Consider the following 27,500-nt stretch of genomic DNA (forward strand, 5'->3'; position numbering starts at 1 on the left):
TATACTGCTGCGTTTTATTGTGTCTGTGCAGGTTTATTTATACGGCGTCGTTCAGACTCGAGAGCTCTACAGAGGCGACGTCATAAATCATTAGTAGAACATGAAGGATTAAAAAGATGTTGATGTGATTTATTGAGGAGCTGCAGCAAAAGTTTTTGGTTGGACAGTTGAGAGAGAGAGAACTGGGATTTATATTTCTTTTTTTTTTAATTCAAACTCTGATTGAAAGGAGCAGACAGTTTCAGCAGAGCTCAGGTTCACAGGAAACTTAAAGCTGCTTCACCTCTGCCTGGTCCTGGTTCTGGTTCTGGTTCTGGTCCTGGTTCTGGTTCTGGTTCTGGTTACAGTCAGTCCCAGACGACCTGAGAGGTCTGGACGCTTCGAATCGTGCAAAGGAGATGATTCAGGATCATTCAGAGCTGCAGCTGTCTTCTAGTTTTTGGTTTTGGGAAATAGTGGTTTATCATATATCTGAATATTTATCATTTTCCACTTGTAGAAAACTTCTGTAAAAAACAAACAACAAAAGCAAAACACCAAATCCTCCAATCTGTGTCGAATACACAACACATTGTTTGAAAGTATTTGAACAAATATGACAGAACATCAACAAACCACTGAGGTCCAGTCTGCCCTACCAAGGCAAAGTGCAGTATTTGTAAAAATATATAGGTTTAAGCATCAAATTATGAATAACTACCAATTCTATAATTGATTAGATAAAGGTGAACTGAATTAAATGTTTTTTGCAGTTTGTCTTTCTGACCAATTTTGACAGTTTTATGGCAGATACTGTCCTTTGCCTTATTGGTTTCACAGTGCTTTTTTGGATGGACAGCAAGATAAAAAGCCCAATAATTCTGTGGAAATTTTAGCAGTACCAATATCAAATTCTACCAGATTGAAGAGAATATGCCTTTACACTTTTGATTGGTCAAAAAAAAAAAAAATGAAAAAATGCAAATACTGCACTTTGCCTTTGTAGGGCAGCGGTGTGAAGCAGCCGTCACCACTGAACAACAAGGGAACGCTCCTCTCCATCTGTAACAGCCTGAGCAGCAGCCAACATGATATAAACTCTGATAACACACACACACACACACACACACACACACACACACACACACACACACACACACACACACACACACACACAGCACCTCACCATCAGCTCAATGAATCCTCAGGTTATTGACGACGCCGTCCGCCCGTCTGGATCCTATTATCAAAGTGTCTTCAGAGGAGACTAATTGAATTAGCGCAGGGATGTGTAATTGAAAGCCGGTTTTAATGATGCATTGTGTTGCTGCATCCATCAAACATCTCGCTGTCAGGACGGATCGGACCGCAGCGCTGCCAAGAGGGAGCGGGAGGGGCATCCAGTTTATTCCATCCTCAGAGATAACATAGTCCTTTCTTTTTTCTTTTTTTCTTTTTTTGACGCATGTGTTTATTAGTTTTTGTTTGCAATTTACAGCAAATCAAACAAGACATTCTTACAAGCAAGAAACAGAGCAAACTTTTTCTCCCTATTCCCTTCCCCTCTTCCCCTCGCTAAATAAATAAAACATTAAAACTATAAAAAATAAGATGAAATTAAAGCAAAATAAATAAATAAAAGTAGATAAATACTGATAACAGTTGTGTTTCTCAGGATATTATATCACACATTCATTCCTCCTGCTGAAGCAAATTACCAACATTAACATCATGTGTTAAAAAACGTATAAAAGGTCTCCAGGTGTCATCAAAAACATGATGTTTCCGTTGAATAATGTACGTTATCTTTTCCAATGCCATGTTTGATGCCATCTCTTCAATCCATCTTCCAATTCTTGGTGCATCAACGTTCTTCCAATGAAGGGAAATTATACGTTTAGCTTGTAAAATACACATATCTACTAATCTAGATTCTTTACTTTGTAAATATGGGATACATAGTCGTCCTTTCTTATTAAAACCGTTTGATTGTTTTCTTTTTTTAAAAACACTCAGAGTTGTGTCACGGCTCGGCTCAACACTGATTCCTCCTCTCGCCGCTGCTGTCGTCGTGACAACCTCCACCGGCAGGAGGCTCTGACCTCAGCGTGTGACCTCATGAATAAGACATGGAGGTCACGAGCAGCGACGGACGGCTGATCATTATGTTCTCTGACACGGTGGGAAGTGACTGTGGCCGGTTCAGTTCAGTTCAGTTCAGTTGGGTGGAAATCTAGAGATGAGCGCACCTGGAGCCCCCTGTGTGTGTGTGTGTGTGTGTGTGTGTGTGTGTGTGTTCTTGTACTTACTACGTTGTGAGGACCGGAACGAGTTTTTAACCAACAGAGTGAGGACATTCTTGGGAAGTGAGGACATTTTGGCCGGTCCTCACTTTTTCCAAGGGCTGTTTGAGTGTTAAGACGTTAGGTTATAATGAGGTTTAAGTTAGGAGTTAAGAGTAATGGTTAAGGTTAGGCATTTGTTTTGGATGGTTAAGGTTAGGGTAAGGGGCTAGGGAATACATTTTGTCAATGAGTGTCCTCACAAAGATAGCATTACAAGAATGTGTGTACGTGTGTGTGTGTGTGTGTGTGTGTGTGTGTGTAAGTGTCATCTCACCTCCCTTGAAATTGAACAGATTTTTTTTTTGTTGCCTCTTCCTGAGAGGGGTCACACAGCCACTGACCCAGAAGCTATTTGTAGGTTGTTGAGCTTTTTTTCTCATTCCTCTCACAGTTTTTTTTTTTTTTTTTTTCAATCTTCAATGTGCTGCTCTCTCTCGGTTTGAAGTCCCGATTTTTATGGTTTTGGTCCAAAAAAAAAACCATCAATCAAAAGAAAAGAGTCATCTCCAGCTCTGCTGCTGGGACGTTTTCCCGTGGTTTGCTATCGTTGCTGACTCTAATCAGCCCGATTGTTTCCCCCGCCGTAACGGACGACCCACGTTTTTCCTGGATTCATCATCTGCTGCATCCGAGGATTTTTACCCCAGAGGGAAGTTAAAAACTAGAAGCTGAGAGCAGCTGTGTTGATCTTGAGATGCTGCCAGCCGCGATTCCTCACGGACATTTACATATGAAGTTGATGTGGAGTTTAACTTGAACTCTAATTTCATCTTTCATCCGCCCCTCTCTCTCTCTCTCTCTCTCTGACCCAGATGGTGTGTCAGACTCTTCGGGGGGGTCAGAGGTTAAGGCTAATTTATAGTCTCAGGTTCAGCGTTTCATCCGGTGGTGAACATATGGAGCTCTGCAGGAGAGGACACAGATACCGGTTAACAATGATGGATGCCTGTGCATCTGCCAGAGTCAGTCTGGGCATGTGTGTGTGTGAATGTTTTTAACGTAGCAGAGATTTAGAAAGGTTTTACCAGTTCCTATTAAACCAAACTAATCGTCTGTTTAAGCACAGGAAGTGGAAAGTCATACAGGCAAAAACAATGCTGAGATTTTGGGCTAGTTTTCTTCCTTACTGTAACATGTATTCTTTCAGATAAATCAAAAGAAATGGTAGACAGTATTTTCTCATTTACAGAGTGATAAAAAGAGATTTCCAAAATCCCCTCTGTAAAAACTTCTGACTCTAAATATGTCAACAAAATAAAACAAGAATTTTGAAAGGGGCTTTATCCATTGGTCAGATTTCAGTTCTGGAAATGTATGCAAATTAGCGCCTATTTCATTAGACATTGCCTCATTTACATATTTAAACATAAAATTTGACAAAACTTGTAATACAAAAAATATTTGTCTTAATGTAAGTGATAAACTTGGGAAGTTTCATGGTGATATGTGTTAGTTAAAATGTTTCCCCTATTCACCTGTAGTGTCTCCCCTTAAAACAAGTGAATGTTGCGTTCGAGTTCAGCCGTTAACATCAGTGTCAGTCGTCACATGAAAATATTTCACACACATGAAACGTTATTTCATAGCAACAGCTGTGAACATCTGTCACACATTGATATTGATCTGTCTGCACACCTGTTTATTTGATTTGTATATACATTTGAGGAGTGAGATCTGATCAATCCAGATACTCAGAGCTGATCACTGTGATTGATCCCTGAAGACGACACCTTAGAAACCACTTGATAAAACAGTTATTATGTAAATCTGGTCCTCTGGCTGTTTTTCTATACTGCGTGTTGTTGATAAAAGCAGGAAACGTCCTCGTTGAAGCTGAGCTCCGTCCTTATAAACACAGTGAAGGTTGAGTCCTCCACCTGCTGCGAATGTGAACAAACATTTGATAAAGTTAAAAAACCTGCCAGTTCTGTTGATGTGTGTGTGTGTGTGTGTGTGTGTGTGTGTGTGTGTGTGTGTGTCTCTGTGTGTGTGTGTGTGTGTGTGTGTGAAGTTCAACATGACGTGAGCTGGATCGGTGTTTTTCCACTTAACATAAAAGAGCGTCACAGTTTCTCACCACTGCATCACACATCAAACACCGCTCACAGAGAAGCGATTGTTCATATTTAAACACCGATTTTAAACATTAATTCACACTTTCTCATTGAAGTTTTTATTTATTTTTATTTTTTTGCTCCAAGGTTTTCGGGAAGTGAAAGTGAAGCTTTATTCCAGTAAACAGGCGTGGGTCCTGTGTCTGTGCTGTGCTGTGCTTCCTCCCCTGCCTGCACACCGACCGGCCTCCTCATCAGTTTGTCAGTGACAGTGCGGTCAAAGTGGCAGGAAAGGAGCGGGCAGCACTTCATTAAAGTGCAGCATTACTCCACTGTCTCCCTCTCTCTCCCATACATACACAGCAGCTTTAACAGCAGCAGCAGCAGCAGCTTTAACAGCAGCAGCAGCAGCAGCAGCAGCATCAGACCCAGACCCAGACCCAGACCACTTCATTTGGTCTGAGATAGAAAGGACCGGCCCCGATGGATTCTCCTATTAATCTTTAATGAGCCCCCGGGCCTGAAAACTGCCCGCCTGCCTCTTTCTCCACATCCAGGAAGCAAACAATGACTCGGCTGAAAAACACATCGGCCTGCTCATCATCATCATACCTGCTGCACCCCACCTACCCCACCTACCCCACCTACCCCACCTACCCCACCCCGTCTGCCTGCCTGCCGCCCATTAACCCCCCGACTCAGCGCTGAATTATTAATGTGGCGAGCTGTCTCCTCCTCGCTCACAGCAACGGGAAGGGGCGACGGTCTGGGGCGATGAGGATGATGATGATGATGGTGGTGGGGGAGTGTGGCGGGTGGGATGAGCAAGTAAAAACTGATTGGTTCAGCTGTCAGTCAAACTCTTTGTTGTCGGAGTCGAAACAAGATGAGTTTAGCAGCAGAGGAGATGATACAGGTCGGAAACTCAGAGTCAGACTTGATTCCCGACTTTGAAACAGTTGTTAATGAAGCTTCTGATCGCAAGGAAATCCATGGAACTGATTAGAATTTAAGTATTTTAGTTAATTGTCAATTTGTATTTCTATTTGTTTACATTATGGAGACTTACAGTAGAGGATACAACATGGACAATCAGTCCTGGAGGTTCCACTAAACATTATGAGGTTTGGTAGGTACGTTTAAAGGAGACATATTAATGCTCCATTTCCACAAATTAAAATAGTCCCCAGGTGTCTTAAAGACGTGTCTGTGACATGCTTCGGTCAAAATCCCCCAAGGATCAAACATCACAGCTCTTTTCATCCTCTCTAAACAGCCCTGTTCAGAACGGCTGCTTTCAGTGTCTGTCCCTTTAAATGCAAATGAACCACTGCTTGCCCCGCCCCTTCTACCGGGTCCCAGGTAGAGGTGGTATTATGCAAAATCGAATCCTAGTTACATCACTGGAAGACATCTGAGGGAACAGCTCATAAAACCACATGGATTTCAACCTCGGGAGGCTGCACATTACAGATTTTTTTGTCAATTCTCACATTTTGGTGCGCGGAACGCAAAACAAACACCCAAGTTTATGTTAAAGAGCCTTCAGAAAGGGATATTTCCATAATATGTTCCCCTTAAATAAAAAAAAAACAATCTGGAAGAGCGGAGAGAGGTTAAATATTCAAGTTGCAAATTTATGAGAAAAAATTCACAAATGAGTGTTTTTTTTTTGTGAAGGTCGATCCATAAACTACAAACTTCATTCATTTGACCATGTAAACGTATCTGATTGACTTGATTTCAAAAAACAAAATACAAAATTTCTCAGAAATTTGCAACTTTAATGTGGTTTACACCCAGAAATTCGGCTCAGTTCTTAAACTCATAATGGCTCTAAAATATGTAGGAGATGAAGACCATGAGATGCGACTGAGAGCTCCAAGACGTCTGGATAGTTTCTGTGTGTGAAATTGAGGAAAACAAACAAACAATCAAACCTCTGCATTAGATCTCAGCTAATTTTTCATTGGCCAATTACGTATATTGTAGCATGAATTGATCAGATAGATCCATTGAGCTGCTGCTGCTGCTGCTGCTGCATAGATACTATATACGATGCTGTGGGCTCATTATTTACTGTGCATTTTATTCAGTCTCAGTTTGTTCCTCTAATTTTGTTTCCATCACTCGCTCCAACTTTCTCCTTTATTATCTTTCTCTTCTCATTCTTTACACCCCACCCCATGTTTCACACACACACACACACACACACACAGACACACACACACACTCTGTTGTCAGCATGCCGGCAGCTTCCTCGGAGATGTTGCATATTGAAATAAAGGTTCTGTGAGATGCCTGCGTGCTCTCTGATGAATGCCGATCTCATTTGCTCTCTCTCTCTCACATTGCTACTCTTCTCCCCCCCAGATGCCCCCTCCCCTCCCCTCCCCTCCCCTTCCACCCCCCCCACCTCCCATCTCCCCTTCTCATCTCCTGATGAATATTGAACAGTGTTGGATGCGTTTCTGAGGCTCTCTGACTTGTTATTGTGTGTCTGTGTGCCGGACGCTCAGCGTGTGTCCATACGTTCACCGTCAAACTGAACCTACACACACTTCCAGGGAATAAATCAGAGGCTTGCAGCAGCACGTACATAGGAAAACACATTTTTGGCAAAGTAAAAACCAAAAAGTCTTTGAACGCAGCGCTGCTGTCCACTGAGCCAAGAAGACTCACTTCTTCTTATAGGCTTTCACACATGCTCTTATTTTTAGATTTAGTCCAGAGATCAAGGCAGGACAATTTAATATTTCCCTCCCTCTTTTGGTGAAGCAGGAAGTTCATTACTAATGTTTTCAGTCTCATCCACTTCACATCTTCTTGAAAAGCCAGCTAGCTTCAGAATATTCTATTTATAGTGGATTCGGGTGTTGTTTGTGTGTATTTTTTATATGAAGACCAATGGAGTCAGTTGCACATGAGTGGTCATCAAGGAAACATGCATTTTGTATTTGATGCTTTTAATAATTAAAGTTGGTGGAGGCAGAAATCTAGAGCAACATTTCACACACAGCCGGCAGTTAGCAGGAGGCTAAGCAGTTAGCAGGAGGCTAAGCAGTTAGCAGGAGGCTAAGCAGTTAGCAGGAGGCTAAGCAGTTAGCAGGAGGCTAAGCTGTTAGCAGGAGGCTAAGCTGTTAGCAGGAGGCTAAGCAGTTAGCAGGAGGCTAAGCAGTTAGCAGGAGGCTAAGCAGTTAGCAGGAGGCTAAGCTGTTAGCAGGAGGCTAAGCAGTTAGCAGGAGGCTAAGCAGTTAGCAGGAGGCTAAGCAGTTAGCAGGAGGCTAAGCTGTTAGCAGGAGGCTAAGCTGTTAGCAGTAGGCTAAGCTGTTAGCAGGAGGCTAAGCTGTTAGCAGGAGGCTAAGCTGTTAGCAGAGGCTAAGGAGTTAGCAGGAGGCTAAGCTGTTAGCAGGAGGCTAAGCAGTTAGCAGGAGGCTAAGCAGTTAGCAGGAGGCTAAGCAGTTAGCAGGAGGCTAAGCAGTTAGCAGGAGGCTAAGCTGTTAGCAGGAGGCTAAGCAGTTAGCAACTCTCAACACATGATGTAAGAGAGACGTAACATTTATTCTGTCTCTGAAATGCGTGATTCATATGGACACGTGTTCATATGAATTGTAGGACAAAGGCCAATCGGAACGCTCCCTGTGATTGGTCGACGTCTTTTTGCACAGGCCTCAAAAAATACAGTGTGTTAAAGGTGAATTCTGCTTTTCTTAATCTAACATGAAAATGTAGAAAGCGTAAAAGTCTGAGCTCTGTCCCTGGTAACCATTCAAATCAACTTTTCATGCATTGGACCATAGAAAAGTGCCTAGTTTTTGTCACCTTGACAACACGGCTGACAGTTGTTACACTTACACACGCACACGTCTACCTGCCTCGCACTCTGCCACCTGTGTGTGTGTGTGTGTGTGTGTGTGTTCCAGCGGGAGTCGGGCTCTAAATGAAAAGACGGCAGTCACAACTCCTTTCACACACTCGTACGCTCGCCCCTGTAGCTGTACGTCCTCCAGGCGCTCCAAAGTGTCATGGCAACCGTATGGCAGCCAAGGTAACGGCAGGCTCATTTTCATACTGATGAGGTGGCCGGTTGCCGGGGAGGTTGCCGGGGAGGCCTGCGCTGCTGCTGCTGCTGCTGCTGCTGCCACCGATGCTCCTCGCTCGTCTCTCCTCTCCGATGTCGCCCTGAAATTTTAATGACCTTCTTTTCTCTGCTTCTCGGTTTTCTCCTCTTTGCTCTTTTGTTCCCTATCTGTGTATGTGTGTGTGTGTGTGTGTGTGTGTGTGTGTGTGTGTGTCTGTGTGTCTGTGTGTGTGTGTGTGTGTGTGTGTGTGTGTGTGTGTGAGTCTCAGCTTCAGTATCGGAGCAGACGTGCACCTAAGTATCTAGAGTTAACACAAGAGCAGAACAAAGGCGGTGCAATCTGGACGACAGTAGAAGTTTTTAAAGGGCATGTATTTTTATACGTGTGGAAAACCTCCTCCGGTTTGTTCCTCGTGGCTCCGACAGGTCAGCGGCTCGGCCTCAACCTCTCCGCTCCGGTGGAAACGCAGCTTTGTGTTTAAAGCCTTTTTTTTTTTTTGCTCTTTAACTGTCTCGACACCGAGCAGGAAGTCGACGGAAACAAGTTGTAACGCCGCCGATCAGACAACAACACGACAACGTGCTGCTGCTGCTTTGAGAAATAAGATCTAGGAAACAACCAGCTGGTCACTTCAGCCCTTTTTAAAGTGTTATTGTTAAAGACGTGTTGAGCTTGTCGCCTGAAGGCAACACGGGAAACTTCAGGTGACACCACGACTCATCAGTCAGCTCACTGAGCTTCTCCTGTGTGTGTTTCCTTGCAGGAAGAAGAGGCCAGAGAGGAAGAGAACGGCCGGATCGAGCCGGTCGGACGAGCCGACTCCTGCATGGACCACACCCCCGTGAGGTCACTAGAGTAAGTAAAAAAAGGGAAAGTTACTGACACTTTCTCATATTCATCATTTAGGGAGAAGTGACTCTTTGATTGTTGCACTGAGATTGAACAGTGAACTGTGTTTTTGGATGTGATGAGCTAAAAGTCCTAATCTGACAGCTTCTCCCCCAACGGACGGAGAGCTGGAAGTGCAGCGATGCAGCTTTTGATCATAAATGAGCTCCTTTTTTTGCAGTTTTTCCATCGTTTCTGTCATGAACAACGACAACAACAAACTCAACAAAACCACCATTCAGAAAATATAATTTATAATGCAACAAAACTTTTTTTTTTTAATTCAGATTTGGTGGCTGGGCGAAGGCATTTATTATCACACAACTGTGTTTGATCTTTATAAATCCTAATGACAAGTGCAACCACCAAAATGGCCCTGATCAAAAGTTTACATACCCTCAAAGTGTAATTAACCCTGATAATAAACACACAGACTGACACAGACTGGTTTCAATGGCTACTCAAGGGACTGTCCACGTCCGTAACTTGATTGATTGATTGTAATTCGTGTCTGTGTATAAAAAGCCAATGAGATTCTGGGCTCTTGACAAACACCTGCTCATTTCATCCATTGCTGCACTGACTTTGGGGAAAGCAAAAGAACTGTCAAGAGTCCTGAGAGAGGAGGTTGTTCAACTTTACAAAACATAAAAAGGATATAAAAAGATATCCAAAGATCTGAGAATGCTAATCAACAGATTTCAAGCTCTCATAAAAGTGGAAATTGATCGGTTCTGTTGATACCAAGCCACGGTCTGGTACCATCAAAAATGTATTGGTCAGACTCTCTGATGATCTTTCTTTTGGGATGTCTCACAGTTTAATTTGAATCCCATTAAAAATAAGATACATCTGTTTTGTTTTCCTTAATGAATGGTACACAGGGGTATGTAAACTTTTGAGCACAACTGCATCAGCCTTCAGATCGAGGCACCTGATTGGTTAGCGATCACAGCCGTGGTTCAGACTAACGGCGCTGTGTGTGTGTGTGTGTGTATGTGTGTTTGTGTGTGAGAGGAGGCTCAGCTCTCAGGCTGAAGGTTCTGAGTTGTGACCCGGGTTTGTTTGTTTGTAGAGACAAAAAGTCTCATTTCAACCCAGCACCGGGATGATTTGCATAAGCCTACACACACACACACACACACACACACACACGCTAACCCATTCAGCTCCTTTTTATTAACAACTCTGTTTTGTTTTGTTATTTCTTCGTTGCATGCTTCCAGTTTAATATGCAGGTATGGTTTTGTGGTTTTGTTATTATTCCTGTGATTTCCCAGAGAATCCGGCGTCTCGCGCCTCTTAGTCGTCAACCAGGGGCCCGTTCTCCCCGAGCTAATCACAGTCATTGTATCAAAGCTGTGAAGTGATCAGATTTGGCATCTTGTAGAAATGTGGCTGTGTAAAGATGTTTTTACAGCCAAACAGGCGACGACAGGGACAAGGTGGGGTTGGGTGGGTTGGGGGGGGGGGGTGGGACGCAAAAGGCCGCAACTGCGTTTTGTGTTTTTCTGTGTATAAAAACAAAAGCAATAAAAGGTTTTTACAGGAAACACATCTGTCTGTGTGGAAGAAGAGAAAAGTTTGGATTTATCTTTTCCCACTTTCATTATTATGAAGACTGCTGCTGTTTTTGGGTTTTTTTTTGGCACGTCAGTGCTCTTAAAGGGATAGTTCAACATTTTGGCAAATTGTCCCATTGCCATAATCCCTATAGCAGGGGTACTCAAATACATTTGTCAAAGGGCCAGAATTTTTCTTAACAGACACCTTGGGGGCCGCACATTCAAATAGGCCTAGATTGAAATTAAATTCACCTTTTTCGTCTAATAATTTAAATATTTTTTATTTTACTTGTAAGCACATAATTTTTATTTATACACTTAATGGTGTTTTGTATGATATAAAATGAAAAATCTTGACATTGTCATATCATCATTTACATATCATGCTGGAGCTTTACACTGCTGGCTTGTATCCTCAGACATGCCCTGTGATTTTCAGCTTAAATATGAAAGGAGGCTGACCATCACAGGACGTCTGACTCTGTTCTGAGGATACAAGTCATTGGTCCTGAAATGTGTGTTTCTCTTCTATAACACATTCTACATCTCAGAGGCGACGTCTTTCCACACACGGGCTTCCTTCACCTTTCAAACGAGGCTGAGCTCAGTGGGAAACATAGGTGACACAGGCCGATGGGACCGGGACACAACACCGGGGGAGAAGCAGGTCGTGCAGCTGTGCACCGCTGACGTGCACGAAAAAACAATTGCGTCTCATCAAATGCGCGCGGCTACGGCTTTTGAGTTGTGAGCGTGCATGACGCGCGGCTACATTGAATGGGTTTGAGCGCGCGCAAAAGACGCTTCATCTGAACGGCCCCCCATGCATGATGCACACACAGTTGAACCAAGACGGCGGTGAAAATCACCCACGGTCTCTGCAGACAGGCAGGGAAAACCCTGCAGTCCAGCCCGCTCCCCAAACACTCACGCATGGTGATTTGGGTTCGTCGGCGTTTCTGTATCCCAGTGCAGCGCCTCACAGGCACACACAAACGCTCCGCACGTGTTTCCATGTCCCAGCGCATTGACTTACAGGCGCACGGAGCCCGAAAATACAGTATACAGTAATATGTAAACTAGTAGAACTCAGTCGCGGGCCTGATTGGAAGGTTCGGCGGGCCGGATGCGGCCCGCGGGCCGCCTATTGAGTACCGCTGCCCTATAGTCATAGCAGTAGGTTCGTTACCTTTAATTGTCGGTGCAAGCTATTTTTAGAACGGAGGAGCAGAGCAGCAGGTAAATGCAGAGACTGCAGAGACTACGGGAACGTGCATCAGTGGTTTTGCATGAATTTCCCTCTAAAACAACTCTGTGTGGTAACGTTGTGTTATTATCTCATAGCGTGGTGAATGTGCAGCTCACAACTTGTCCACCAGAGCGTTGTGGAGTTGTTGGATTGTGTATTTGATGAGTTTGATGAGTGAAACCAAGAAATCCCATAATGAGCCTCCATAGCGTAGCTCTGAGCAGCTCACGGCTCTGCTCCGCCGTTCTAAAAATAGCTTGCACCGACAATTAAAGGTAACAAACCTACTGCTATGACTATAGGGATTATGGCAATGGGCCAGTTTGACAAAATGTTGAACTACCCCTTTAATCTGCCTTAGCATCATCATCATCATCTTCTTCAGGAACAAGACGAGCTTCCTCTCTGCTCGTCTTTGACATTTGCAGCTGAAGTCTCACACTGACGGGCGACTTCACCGAGGCCGGCGGTTACCCAGCTCAACACACTGTCACACACACACAGCACATAACAGCCGCCGTGTGTGTGTGTGTGTGTGTGTGTGTGTGTGTGTGTGACAGCTGAGTTTAACAAAGCAAAAGGTGCAGGCTTTGCTTTTTTCTTTTTTATTCCCCGGACGTGACTCACTGATGTTTGATGCTTTCAGCTGCAAATGTGGTGAGACGACAAAGATCCTCCCAAAATGTGACACTGTTTAAAAAAAAAAGGGCAAAATTACATTTTAAATGTTTTATTAAGAGTCAGAAACACTGGAGGGGCTTTAGGCTTTAGTTTAAAAATGTATGATCCCACCCCACCCCACAGATACAGACAGGTAGCTCTCTGACAGGCTTTTCTCTCGTCACCTCCTGTTACAGAGCGTCTGACGTCTGAATCGTGTGTGTGTGTGTGTGTGAGGATTTTCTAAAAGCTTCACTCTACCTTGTGATCCCTCATGTGTGTTTGATTTATTTGGATTGCTGTGTTTTTAACGTCCTTGTTGAATGTCTCCTCCAGCTTCTTTTTTACTTTATATTTTTTATTATTTATTTATTTATTTACCACTGTTCTTGTTTTTGTTGTCATTTTTTTCCCTTTCATCATCATCATCATCATCTCATTTCCTGTTTTTGTTTTTGCCCACATGGTGTCACCCCTCTCCTCTCCTCTCCTCTCCCACTCCCGTTCCCCTCCCCTCCCCTCCCCTCACCCACCCCCCCACCCCTCGTCTCTCCTCGTCTTCCATCCGTCACCGTCTCAGAGACATAGTCAAACTGGTGGAGGTGTCAAACGATGGCGGGCCCCTGGGAATCCACGTGGTGCCTTTCAGTGGCAGGGACCGCAGGTAAAACAAAACAAAAAAAACAACAACTACTACATAGCTGAGAAGGAAGTGAAGGAGACGAGCCACAGGGATTTAAAAAAACATCAAACATGAAGGATGTTAGAAAGAGCCGAGACTCTGCAGAATAAAATCAGCTCGATGAGGTTAAAGCACAAAATGGAAAACATCATTATAAAAGCAAAGGTTCTGTGTTAACTACATGTGTTTCAATGAAAACAGCAATTTCCCTCCTTAGTTCTGCACTTTAGCTAACTGTGTCTAATTTAAGAAAGAGACCATTTTTTTTCCAACATAGAGAGACTTTTTTTTTTTTTTTTTTTTTAACTTTTTCATCTTTTAGATTTAGTTGTTTTCTTTTCTCCCCCGCTGGAAAGCGACACACACCTGACAGCTCTGAGACGTTTAAAAGGAAGAAAATTGCCTACTTACCCCTTTTAGCTGATGACATGTCGGCCTTATTGTAGACTCGTAAAAATAAATTCACTTTTGTTGATAATTTGGTCCCTGAAACGTCTTTAAATGTGATCATTTGGGCTTTTGGAGATGTGGAGGGAGAAAAAAAACCCCCAGAGAGAAGTGTTCATACTCACATACACATAGCGGACATTCCTCTTTGGTGCCCATGTGCAATCACTTCATCACACACACACACACACACATTCAGACACACATAGGTTTGCATGTCATCATGAAGCCATTTGCCGGTTTACAGTGATCAATCACGCTTGTTTAGGGTTTTCAGACGACCGTCATATTTCTCTGTGGCTGCTGTCACATCAGCTTTATGTGGTTCAAAGGAAACACTGAGCAGTGCGCACACACACACACACACACACACACACACACACACACACACACACACACACACACACACACACTTATACCTACAACAGCACAATTCAGAAGCGCACACACACACTTACACACACGGCTGGAACAAAGCTGTGAAGGAATTAGAGGAATTTCACATCTGCTTCAAATCCAGCCAGAGAGGCGGGATGTGGAGGTTGTGAAGCTTCAGTCTGGCTGATTGTGTAACTCTGATTTCAGAAGTGACATTTATTTCTTCTATGCAGCGTAGAGCCGCTTCAGACGGGTCCGGTCCGATCCGGTCTGGTCCGGTCCCCCCAACAAACGTCCAAACTTTCCTAATGTACGACTCGCAAATCCGATCAGCGACGACGAGACCGACTGTGGCGCTTTATTGAAAGTCCAGATCATATCTCTGTTCTGGCTGCCAGACTTAATCAACCTAAAAGCACATTTATAATGCACTTTTCTTTTTATTGGGGAAATGTCAGGGTGGGCGTTATCCCAAGATTAAGATGCCCGGCTTTCATCAGAGAAATAGCCCCTCCGCCTGCAGCAAATCGCATTGTGTTCTCACTCAAATTCAATCAGGGGGATTGTCTGAACTTTCTCAACTCCTGAACTTTTCTGCCCTCGCTGTAATCACATTCCCATTCAGACTGAATTATAAGCCCCAGGCGAGAGGGGGTAGAGCACAAAACCTGCCTCAAATCGAGCCAATTTACCTGGCGACGCCGCAACCGACACGGACGATGTGCCGAAGAAGACTTGATTAGGTTTATCCCGCTTTTTCCCCCCACTTCTACTGTACCTGCAGTTGATTTTCCTTCCTCAGCCCTGGGGTCTGTAATCCGGCGAAGTGCCCCCCCCTTTCAGGTGAAGTTAGCCCCTCGCCGCGGCTGTGTGGGGAGGCATAAGCCAGTTCACCACGCCGGATTACAGGGGCGACGGCCGTCGAAGCTACAGAGCTGCAGCGATAGAGCAGCTATAAATATTAACCTGCGTTTTTTCCTGTTGCACTTTGTTTATTTTTAACTTTAGAAAACGAGTGAGAGTGAGACGTCCTAGAGGTTAGAAAATTAATAGATGCCGCCCCCACACAGCCCCTAAAGCGCCCTGATGTGATGCGACTGCTCTCTCTGCTGCAGCACCGATGATGCAGATGACAGGACCACACTGCGCTCGCTCTGTTCAGGCGCCACGTGACACAGAGGCAGAGGCAGCAATTAGGCAGCGGCGGCTTCGTGTTTGTGGTAGAAATAATACAAAAAACCCCCCCAAAAAACCCCAGAGAACATCAGGGCGTCGCAGGCAGATAGGGAGGTTTTACAGCAGGTGTGTCCCAGTCCCAGGCAGGTGTGAGCTGTATGAGATTACACTGCAAAAACTCAACATCTCTCCAAGAATATTTGTTATTTCTTGTCAAAATGTCTCATTTCTAGTCAAAACTAATCTCGTTCCACTTTAAATAAGACTAGGAAATACTTGAAATAAGTAGAAAAATCTGCCAGTGAAAGCAAGTTTTTTGTGCTTGTAATAAGAAAGAAAAACTTGCTCCACTATCAGATTTTTCTACTTATTTCAAGTGAAAAATAGGCTTGAAATAAGTAAAAAGTTACTTTTTTATGTATAACTATGTATGTATATGTATAAATATACTTATTTTAGGTAGAATGAGATTTGTTTTGACTAGAAATGACATTTTAACAAGAAATAAGACAAATATTCTTGGAGAGATTTTGAGTTTTTGCAGTGTAGCCACAGTGATCATATGAAGTCCTCCACATATAAAGCAGCCGTGATGCGTTCATGGACGTCATGTTTGACTGGTGACCTCTGGACATTTTCAGGACTCTTGGCTTGTTGGTCAAGCGTCTGGAGCGAGGCGGGAAGGCCGAGCAGCAGAGCCTCTTCCAGGAGAACGACTGTATCGTCCGCATCAATAACGGAGACCTGAGAAACATCCGCTTTGAACAGTAAGACAGCAGCATCCAGGAGCCCCCACCCCCCCACTCTGCTCTGCTCTGCTCTGCTCCCCCTGGACTTCCTGTGTGATTGGCTGTGACTTGGACCCTTCCTCTCTCCTCCCTGCTCCTCTCTGCCGGTGCACAGGCTGCTCAGACGCCCGTCACCGTGCTAAGCTAACGGCTAACCTCTTCACCTCCTGCAGGTTGCAGCAGCAGCAGCAGCAGCAGCAGCAGCAGCAGCAGCAGCAGCAGCAGCAGCAGCAGCAGCAGCAGCAGCAGCAGCAGCAGCAGCAGCAGCAGCAGCAGCAGCAGCAGCAGCCTGTGTTTCCTCTGACTCTCTAGCTCTAACAGCTCCTCTCTGTCTTCCTGCTGTGTCTATAGTATTGAACAAAGCCTTCTAACATTCACAGCCTTCTTCTGCTTTCCAGCGCTTTAACCCCCCCCCCCCCCACCTCTTTTCTAGCTCCTGTATGATGCATGCGTGCCTCTGCCTCTGTGCTGCGTTCCCATTAATGTGACTGTGCAGTGATGCATACATGTGTTTGATCGCTTTTTCTTCCACCTGCATAAATGTTTATCAAACACATGTTATGTATGTTGTTCGCCCGCAACAGTGCAGTTCATGGGTGATGCACAGTGTGTGTGTGTGTGTGTGAGATAAGTATCACACAACAAAGCACTTTAAAGGCTCAGTTCACACAAATTGCACAACAAGTAAGCAAACACGTTAATGTCACACTGCAATAAAAACATGACAAATACAACCAGAAGAGAAAATGATAAACAGAGAATACAAACACCTAACATTATAATGTCAGAAATAAGATATTAAAGGTTAAATAAATAAGAAAACAAACCAGAAGGGATGTACAGTATTGGATGGATGGATGTTTAATAGATTAATAGACTGATATTCAGCAGCTTTTAAGGAGACATATTCTGCCCCTTTTCCACAAATTAAAATAGTTCCCAGGTGTCCTAAAGACATGTCTGTGACATGCTTTGGGCAAAATCAAAGTAAGTAAATGCAAATGAGCCACTGCTTGCCCCGCCCCTTCTACCTGTACTCACACGTAGGGGTGGTATTAATAAAATTCGAAAACTAATGACATCATTGTCAGATAACTGAGGGAACAGCTCGTAAAACCACATGGTTTCAACCTCGGGAGCCTGAAAATTACAGATATTTTTTGTCAACTTCCACATTTTGGGGCCGGAAGGCGCAAACACAAGAGCCTTCAAAAAGTGGTATTTAAAAACGAGTCTTTTCCTTGAACGTCTTTTAAACTTTCCTCCAAAAGGCTGAGACAGCAGCAATAACAAGCAACATTTTAATATATATTTTCTTAGATTTATATCCTTTTGTGAAGCTTTGACGTTTTATCTCTGTAAGTTGAGGTAGATTTGGGGTTCAGTAGGAACATCACCCTCTTCTGTTTCTCAGGTTTAAATAAATCTGATGATAAGTGGCACTGGAGGCAGGAATCAAGGTGAACACACGACAATTAAAGACAGAGGGTTGAGGGTGGGGGGGGTACATGAGGAATGACTGTATGCAGTTACAGCCACAGTCCCAGCAGCCGTGAGCCATGAGAGCCATCAGCTTCCTCACATAGTGTTGTTACAAGTGCATCAACAGTTGCTCCGGCTATTTAACAGTATTTTTATAAGGGAGCAGATTCCATCTCGTCTGCCACTCGATCCCGACTCAAATCGTAAAAGATGGCGAGACAGGAGCGTCCCGTCCCAGGAGGCGGAGGGGGGGATGGCGAGGGTTATTAGCTGGGAAAAAATGGGCTTGGAATTTCACTATTAGATTCTCCACTTGGGGGGTTGGTGGGGTAAGTTTGAAGTCGTTATTCAGGGGGGGGGGGGTGCGACGAGCAACAGAGACCCTGGTGTCCAGCAGTTTCCCCTCCAGCGTCCGTTCAGCTGTCAGGGAGGGGGGGTGGAAGAGCCACAGATACCACCACCACAGTCTGCTGCTGTATGGAAACAGGTGGTGCTAACAAGGCTCCGCTGTTACAGGGCGCTGACAGCCAACATAAGTTTCCATTCACACCTACTGTACATGGGCTCACACCGAAGGGGGGGTGGGAGTTGGGTGGGGGGGTGGGGGGGCGTTTTAAAGAGGATTTTCTGCAAACTGTCCATCGAACAGACTGAGGCCTCCTCCGTAAAACGAGGGGATTATGTGATGGAGCTGTCGGGGAGGGTTCACTCTCTTTTTAGAGCCGCTCACGCTGGCAATAAGTATTAATTAACATGTCAGGATCTTCAGGTGGGCGAAGATGGATTTGATATATAAATATAAATATATATAGGAGGGGGTGGAGAGCCTCAGTAGACAAGTATGAATGCATATAGTTGTTAACAAAGGCTCAGGAAGGTATTTAGAGCTGAAGTCAGACACATAATTGACTCTATCTCCTCCCTCTTCCTCTTCCCCAAATCTCTCACTTTTTTCCCCGTCTCCAGAGCCCAGAACATGTTCCGTCAGGCCATGCGCTCCCCGGTCATCATGTTCCACGTGGTGCCGTCGTCCATGAAGGCGCACTACGAGCAGCTGTCCCACGCCGAGAGGAACCCGGCCTACTCCTCAGGCCGCTTCAGCCCCGACTCGCTGAGCGGCAGCAGCGTGTCTGGGATGGAGAGGATGTCCCGCCACGGCTCGCAGTCGCACCCGCACCCCCACACTCACCCGCACCCGCACCCCCACCCCCACGCTCACCCGCACCCCCACGCTCACACAGACCCCACCGACGGCTACCCTCCCCTCACCCACCCGGCCGTCTCGGCGGCCAAGCCTCCGACAGGCCACGCCCACTCGCCTCAGAGGGGCCTGAACTCCACCCCGACGGCCGGATTCACCAAGAAAGTCGGGAGGAGGCTCAACATCCAGCTAAAGAAAGGTGAGCTGAAGGAAAGCTAAATAAAAACACTGCACACACACGTATATTCATCTTGTATGTATGTGATAGGTTATGGGATGTGTGCATTACTGTTATGTCATGTATTTGCTGGTGTTGGTATGGCTGAGGTTGTATTGTTTGCTGTCATTGTGGCAATCGAGGCATTTATGGCGCAGCTACAGAGTCCAAGACAAATTAGCCTGAGCAGGACAATAAAGTTTATCGTATTGCATCGTATCGTATCGTATTGCATCGTATCGTATTATATCGTATCGTATTGTATCGCATCGCATCGTATCGCAATGTATCGTATCATATTGCATCGCATCATATCGCATTGTATCGTATCGTATCATAACGCAATGGGATCACCAGATCTACTGTGATGAGGAATCTGGAAAAAAAACTGATGTAAGACGCCATTTTTTTCCTGCAGGAGGCGAGTTCCATCCCCTGCTGCGATGCACTTGTCCATGAGCATTTCTCTGTCTGACTGGACTGGAGCCATAACAGGCAGAGGACTCTGGGAAAAGTTCTGTGTTGTTATTGTGGGGATAAAAACAGCCATATCGGTCCTTTTCTTGATGTATTACATCATTTTTGTTTTTGAAGTGCAGGCTGATTCCTTCCAGAGGGTCTGTGTGTGAAAGTCTCACGTCGTGCTTTGAATTCTTTCTGGCTTTCAAAAACAAGAGGGGGGGGGGGGGATTCTTTGTATTTCCCCTTGACTTTGTTTTCCCAACGAATAAAACATCCAATTTCCTCCATTCGTACTGTAGCACATCAAAAAAAAAACAAAAAAGCTGCAAAACACAGAAGGATGCAAAGTCTTAAAAGATGATGCAAGTGGTGTAAAAAACCAAACAACATGCAGAGTTTAGTGTGGTGATGTGAGCAGCCGAGCGTGAGTGGACTGTACAGAATGAAAGGCGACGTTGGGAATAGAAAGTTTTTTTTTGGGAAGGGATCTCCTCTGTGTAGTGTTTTGAGTGACAGCTGGCACAGGTGGTGCAAACCTACGCCAACAGGATACCAGGTGTCGGTGCCAGGTCTCAGGGCCAGAGAGCTGGTTGCTAAGCAGCCGCTGGTCCCCGTGTGCTGTCAAATGCCACAGCAAAGAGTCTGACAGGGCCGCACCATATGCCTGCTGAAGTTTTCACCCAGAATCTGTTCCCCTCGCTCTGCTGGAGTCGAGCCAGAACATAAAACATAAGAAGTCCCAGCTGCTCTCTGACTGTACAGTATATTCCGCTGCTATTCCCACTTGTTCCTCCGCCGTAGTCTTCCTCTCCTCACTCCCGCCGCTCCGCTTTGTCATAATAATACCTCGAAAATGTCCTGCCGCAGCAGCCTGCATGCGCACGACTTGCCAGGAGGATCTGTTCAGTTCTCACTCGGAGAGATGTTATCTTTTCCTCATTCCACCTTTTTGTTTGCTTGTTGTCGGAGCAGACACTTGCAGGGATTAACAGCGATTCCCGAGAGGCCGTTTGGCTCATCTGTTTTGTTTTGAGTACCGACTTTAAACCCACACAGCTTTGAGCGCAGATTAAACTCCCGCATTGTTTATGATGTGCCTCGAATCAGACACCGGTCTGCTCGCAAAAAAAAAAAAAAAAATCCCGGGGCGTATCAAAATCAATCAAAGAATCCCACGTTCTGCACAGGAAATTGCTTAGGTATGTCTTAATCAAGCTAATGGGAGTTTTAAAGATCCTCCTCCTCTGTTTAAAAGCCAGGAACACCACAGGCATTTACCGGTGAGTATAACACCGCACCTCGTCTGCCTGTGGGAAGTTGATTGGCTCATCAATGAAGAGGATTAGGGTGGAGGATGTGAAACAGAATAGCTAAGTGTTCTGCTTTTCTTTTGCATCAGACTGGCTGCAGGATTAGGCCGCGGCGCTCCGGTACAACACGCGCGTGCACATTGTTGTTCTGATTTTGACTTTGTTTTACAGCCTAACACACACACACACACAGACACACACACACACACACACACACACACACACACACACACACACACAGACACACACTGTGTCATCTGGAACAGTCTCTTTACAAAGCTGCTCTGAAGAACATACAGTACATGCAGCGACTTGATCAGAGCTGCAGGATGTGACCAGATGTAGGGGGGGGGGGGTTGATCATTAGCTGGAGGGAAAAACCCTGCAGAACCAGAGAGAGAGAGAGAGAGAGAGAGAGAGAGAGAGAGAGAGAGAGAGAGAGAGAGAGAGAGAGAGAGAGAGAGAGAGAGAGAGAGAGAGAGAGAGAGAGAGAGAGCAGGTTGTTCTTCACTTTCACTTCAATTAAATATCAGGCAAAAATATTCAAAGTGTTGGGGCTGAAGCTCCTTCCTTGCAGCGTGTAATTGCATGTACTCATTACACAGTCCAACATCTTGCTTTGAAAGCATTAAGCTGCCCGACCTCACAATATATCTTAGTTGAATTATTCACCATAAAGCCGCTGCTCTCCGCCGACACGACGCAGAGTTTCTCCTCGTCTCCTGTGGACAAACAGGAAAGAGACTGTTCGTCCCCATAGATGATCGATCGTTGTTGAGAAACGGGTGTGTTCTCCCAAACTACGGTGGCCCGAAGAGGTCAATGCACTGCAACTCTAGATAAAGACATGAAACCACATTAATGTGCCACAGATTCAGAAAACAACTTCATTAATATGAAGGGGGACACAACAAAAGTGACGGACCACCAGGCTAAAGGCTAAGGCTAAGCTAACAGTACATGTTAGCAATAATATCTGAATAATGCAGTATTGGCAATATAAATAAAACAAAGAAATTCATCACCTTATTTTCAATCACCACTAATGGGAAGTTGTATTTATAACTTTAAAAGTAAAAAGCATAGCATCCTATCTGGGTCCGTCACTGTTTTGTGTCCCCACAAACACTTCCTGTGTGATAGGAGTTGATGTTTTCTGAATTTGTTGCACATTTGTGTCTTTTCGTGTGTGTCATGACTCATGACCACACAGTCTTAAGATAAACTCATAAACAAAGTTGATTAATAAACACAAAGAGTCACATCCAAACATGTAACTTCCTGGTTGCTTTAACAGACAGAGGGAGAATCATCAGTGTGTACATGTGTGTGTGCTACGTTGTGTAGCAGCTGCTGTTGGTTGTGTGTAGCAGAGAAATGAAGGACATCAATAAAGGTTTGTGGCGTCCGATCCGTCCGTTCTCTCAAAGGTCAACGTATTGATAATTGCTACATCAAGGCCGACTCGTCTCGCCTCATCATCAGAACGCCCGCTGACCCTTGACCTTGACGACCTTTCACTGTCACGGTGTAATGGTTTGAAGTCAGTCAGTTTGCAACCAGTTGGACCTCTGTGAACTTTAAGAGAAAAGGACGTAGTGAAAGTTTATTTCCACCGAAGCTCTGAGCTGGTTCCTTTTAATTGAATTGATTTGGTTCCAAAATGTCAGTGTTTTCAAAGCCGGGACGACGGCGAGGCGTTGATTAGTGAAATAACTTCAGATTCCTCAGGGGGCTTCGCACATTGGTTTATTTATTTATTTATTTTATCTTATCTTCCAACTCTTCCTGATCAAAGTGTGGATCTTCCTCCTGTGCGTTGCAGACACTTACGTCAAATCTGAGCCCTGGCAGCCGAGTCTGAGCTCATTCACGCTGGTTTGAGCTGCACAGTGATGGAGATGGGGGAATAGAGCCACTGATGCTATTTGCCTCCAGATAAATCCAGATTTCATCAGAAGAACTTTCCTCTCCCTTTTCTTTTCTTCCCGGCCCCCAGGTCCCGAGGGACTCGGCTTCAGTATTACGTCACGAGACGTTCCCATCGGGGGCTCGGCACCCATCTACGTAAAGAACATTCTGCCTCGGGGAGCTGCCATCCAAGATGGCCGCCTGAAGGCAGGAGACAGGTTGCTGGAGGTGAGAAAAAAGTGAAAGTTTGATGATTCTTCACACAGCAGCTTCTGTTGTGCGGTAGCAGATGTATTAATATAATAAACTAGTGTTGTTGTGATGTTTGCATTGTGTTTTCTCTACACGATATACCTCCACCAGCAGGATAATCTCATGATTAAAGGGAGCATGTGTTGCAGAATTAAAATCCTAGAAACATTTAATCCCTTTAAAAATACCTGCATCTGCTGAATTTGAAGTGGAGCTAATGAATTTCAGGTAACTGTTTATAGATGGAGACTCAGCAGCCTGGAAGGAAATCAAAGAACGTGTTTTCATACTCAAATCTTTTGCTCCAAGAACAGAACAGGGTTGTTGTTTTTTTCCAAAGTTGCATCATTCTGCATTTCAAATCATTTGCATAACGGATTAGTGAAACACTGAACCAACTAAACTTTCATCCGGGTGTTTATTTGCTCCTTGTGTGTAGAAATATCTAATAATCAAATCAGAAAATGCAATACGCAGAATGAAATAAAAGTAAATAATATGAATTCACCCCTGTGTCTGGTTCAGGTGAACGGAGTGGACCTGAACGGGCGGACCCAGGAGGAGGTGGTGTCTCTGCTCAGGGCCACGCCCATGGGCGGAGCCGTGGGGCTGCTGGTGCTGCGCCAGGAAGACACCTTCCTCCCTCGAGAAGTGGTACGTCTGTCTCGTCTGTCTCTCCCTCAGAACATCAACCCCTCGTCTCCATCTCTGTCAGCATGAGACGTCTCACATCACATCACACATACACACATACAGCCCCGTGTGCACGGATAAGAATAGATCACGCATACATACCAACCTGTGTGTGTGTGTGTGTGTTTGCTGTCATGAGTGGCGTTAATCCCCCACAGTGAGCTGCCGTGTTGTCTTCTCATTTCTCTGCTAACACAACTCACACTGCAGACTGATGGTGCCGCTCCGTGGCTGTTATCCAACCTGTAGAGCTCCGTCTCTCCTCTTTATCTCCTTCACCCTCTCACTTTTGACTCCCGTCTCTATCTCTCTTTATCAGTCACCCTTTCATCCTCGTACGCCGGCTCTCTCCCTCCCTCCCTCCCTCCCTCCCTCGCTGCCTCTCGCTTTATTAGGCCACCGTACTTCCACCTCCCTCCCTCCCTCCGTCTCTCTCTCCGCTGTGTTTGTGCCTCCGAGCCCTCCACTCCTCCACTCCTCCACTCCTCCAGATTGATGGATGTGGGGATGAGGAGGAAAGACGCAGGGCAGGTAGAAGGCAGAGAGTGAAAAACACACTTGGCTTGAATATCAATCAGGCTGCGTCCTTAACGTATGACTCTGTAGGAGCAGACACACAGCAGATCTTTGTGTGTGTGTGTGTTTGTGTGTGTTTTTTGTCACTCGGTGTGGGCAGATGCCACTCACAGCTTGTAACTTAAGTGATTCACGCAAACCGGTGCTAATTTCATTGGTGCGCTTGTTACAACAGTTTGCTTTCCTCAAGGTGGTGTTTTTACACGGTGCCAGATGTTTCACCTCGGTTACCTCAGAGCCGTTTTATTAGGAAGTTACTGAATCACTCACAAGACGGAAACAAGGCGGCAGAACGCAGAGGCTGTTTTTAAGTTTGAGTTTTGTTTGAGGCCTCTCTCCATCTTCTCCTGTTCTCATGGTCACATTATGACTGTACCACCTTAATGAAGCTTCTTCCTGGAGTTTGATCGCTAAAGGTCAAAGGTCGTCATCATGGTGACATGATCTCCAGGGAATCCCTTCAAATTTGCCCACAAACTTTTTCTTTTTGGGATCAAAAATGAACTGATCGGACTCTCGTTCTAACGTTGTGTTATTATCTCATAGCGTGGTGAATGTGCAGCTCACAACTTGTCCACCAGAGCGTTGTGGAGTTGTTGGATTGTGTATTTGATGAGTTTGATGAGGGAAACCAAGAAATCCCATAATGAGCCTCCGTAGCGTAGCTCTGAGCAGCTCACGGCTCTGCTCCACCGTTCTAAAAACAGCTTGCACCGACAATTAAAGGTAACGAACCTACTGCTACGTATGACTATAGGGATTATGGCACTGGGCCTATTTGCCAAAATGTTGAACTATCCCTTTAAAACAGGGATGAAACCTGAATGCAGTCAAAGTTAGAGAGGAAGACAAAATAAAATCTCTTTTTTGGAAGCGGGGAGTGAAGAGTGGAGGCCGAGCTTCAAACCACGCTGGTGTTTACTCCACATTCCCTCTGTCTCTCCTGCTCCACTTGCTGCCTCTAACACAGGAGTTATTGCCCCACGCAGCCTCAAACCCCACCCCCTCCCCACCACTGCCACTTCTGCTGTCATTAAAGCGGTTTCTCCCAGCATCCTCTGCAGCCAGCGAGGCCGTTAGAGGCACGAGCAGCCAGCGGTGTCAATCAAACGGCTGATTTGGTGACAGTTATCTCAGCGAGGGTGTATAATACAGTATGCAGACGAGCCTATTGGCCGCCGCCTGTCGCCACGGGTGAAGTCGGGATGAGAGGAAGCGCCACACTGGTCGATACTCATCTCCAGATTAGAGCGCGGCTCTGAGTCCGGCTGACTGCGCCGTAGTGTGGTGGTGGGGGACGTTTGGTCTGTGGGTTGTCGGCTGCAGAGGGAGGAGAGGGAAAGGGAACGAGGTTCAGACAGAGAGAGTGAGAAGCTAAAGAGTATTTACATTACACACCAGTGAAAACACACTAGTGGCTTGAACTGAGCTTAAACCAAACAGAATTTCAACAGCAAATGTCCCACACATATAAATGAAAAGTGGCAGTTTACTAAGCTTTAAACATTAAACCTAACGGAGTCTAATGAACAAATAAAGTCAAACAGCTGTTGTGTTATTTCGACAGGTTCCAACTACTTTATGTTGGTGATCCTTCAGCTCAGTCAGACACATGTTCAGTCAGAGCAGGAACACCAACAACAGACTTGGAGCTGCAGTGTAAATGGTTATTGTCATGCTAATGTGCTCCTATTAACACACATGTATGCACATTAAAGAATCCAGTGATTAGATTTTCCACACAGTTCATTTGTTGTACGTACATGTTAATCACATATAAGAAGTGGGACAATAAGCCTTTTTTTTTTCTTTTACCCACGACAAGAATGCAGTTTTAGTTTTAGTGGTCATTTTTAACCCTGTACAGAAGTAGTAGTAGTAGTAGTAGTAGTAGTAGTAGTAAACCTTTATTTTACCAGGCAAGAATTGCTAAGAATACATTCTTATTAAGGCAGTGGCCTGGTAGGAGGTGAAAGAGAGGGGGAGTATAACATTAAAATATAGACAATACAAGCACATACAACAACAGTGACACAAAAGAAGAAATAATAGAGACAATAAGCCAACATAACGCAATGACATACCACAAAATGACAGTTAATTTGACGTACAGTGACATACAACAAGTTATGTAAGGACAGAGACACTAAAAGTAAAAACAGTGATACTAGACAACCATGAATGAGACAGTAACAAAACAACAACAGTAACACGTGGTGTGTACGTGCACCAGAGAAAGAAGTCTGCAGTTCAGACTTGACAACATTTAGCTTCTCAGTGCGACAGTCAGACTGCGCACATTGTTTGTTCAGAAAGCCGTCCACTGTGATTGGCTGAGAGGGATGTGTCACAGCAGCTGGACAGCGAGGCGACACCGGTGAGACAGGAACCTGTTTAAGTGTGTGTGGAAGTAGAAAAATAGGATTTAGATTATCGGGGTGTGTGACGCAGCTTCACGGCTTCGGTGATTGATTGTGACATTTCGTCCTTGCAGACTCTTAGAGTTATTTAAAGTGTGAGAGCGCGGCGGCGGCGGCACAGCGATAACCACCACCCATCTGTCTGCCCATCACTTTCACGTCCTGCATGTCTGCTCGTCCATCGCATCGCGCTGCTTCCTTTCATCCATAAGTTCAAAACCAAACCGAAACCGCCACAGATTGTTCACTGTACCTGTGTCAATGAATGTGTTTTGCTTGATTACTTTTGGTTCTTCTCCCTCCCTCCCTCCCTCTAGACTGCTGAGCCCCAGGTGCAATGCCCCAGAGATTCGGTAAGACTCCACCCCAACACTAGCCTGCAATTAAACCCACTTCCCAAGCCGCCTCCTCCTCCTCCTCCTCCTTAACAGCTCCTACTCCTTCATTTAGCCCAAACTCCCCTTTGCATGAATGTTATTAATCAAAAAACACAGAACACTATCGCACAGCTGGGATTAAACAATAAAAAAAAAAAGCAACGAAACAAAACAATAGCTCCTGCATGCGTTCGCTACTTTCCACTAAGGAAACCAGCTGGTTAATCAAAGTGCAAGTCACCAGTGGTGCATATGAGTGTTAGCTCCAAACACTAATTTTAATCTCCATCCAGAGTTGCTCTAACA

The 27,500-nt window shown here is 45.0% G+C and overlaps 1 protein-coding gene across 13 annotated transcripts in view; it reads left to right on the forward strand.

The window, feature by feature from the left end:
• The window catches only part of pard3ab (par-3 family cell polarity regulator alpha, b), a 304,350-nt gene that overhangs the window by 144,727 nt on the left and 132,123 nt on the right, over positions 1–27,500 (forward strand). For 7 of the 13 annotated variants that reach the window (XM_085803913.1, XM_085803917.1, XM_085803908.1 and 4 more), the window contains exons 6-12: positions 9,224–9,315; positions 13,403–13,486; positions 16,147–16,272; positions 18,742–19,175; positions 22,965–23,104; positions 23,654–23,782; positions 27,135–27,170. In XM_085803913.1, the coding sequence (XP_085660039.1) occupies positions 9,224–9,315; positions 13,403–13,486; positions 16,147–16,272; positions 18,742–19,175; positions 22,965–23,104; positions 23,654–23,782; positions 27,135–27,170 (1,041 nt within the window). The remainder of the gene's footprint in view (positions 1–9,223; positions 9,316–13,402; positions 13,487–16,146; positions 16,273–18,741; positions 19,176–22,964; positions 23,105–23,653; positions 23,783–27,134; positions 27,171–27,500) is intronic. The other 6 variants (XM_085803910.1, XM_085803911.1, XM_085803916.1 and 3 more) reach the window with 3 other exon arrangements.

Source organism: Trachurus japonicus, chromosome 17, assembly GCF_045865225.1.
Source record: "Trachurus japonicus isolate A0001 chromosome 17, Traja_1.0".
Classification (NCBI taxonomy): domain Eukaryota; kingdom Metazoa; phylum Chordata; class Actinopteri; order Carangiformes; family Carangidae; genus Trachurus; species Trachurus japonicus.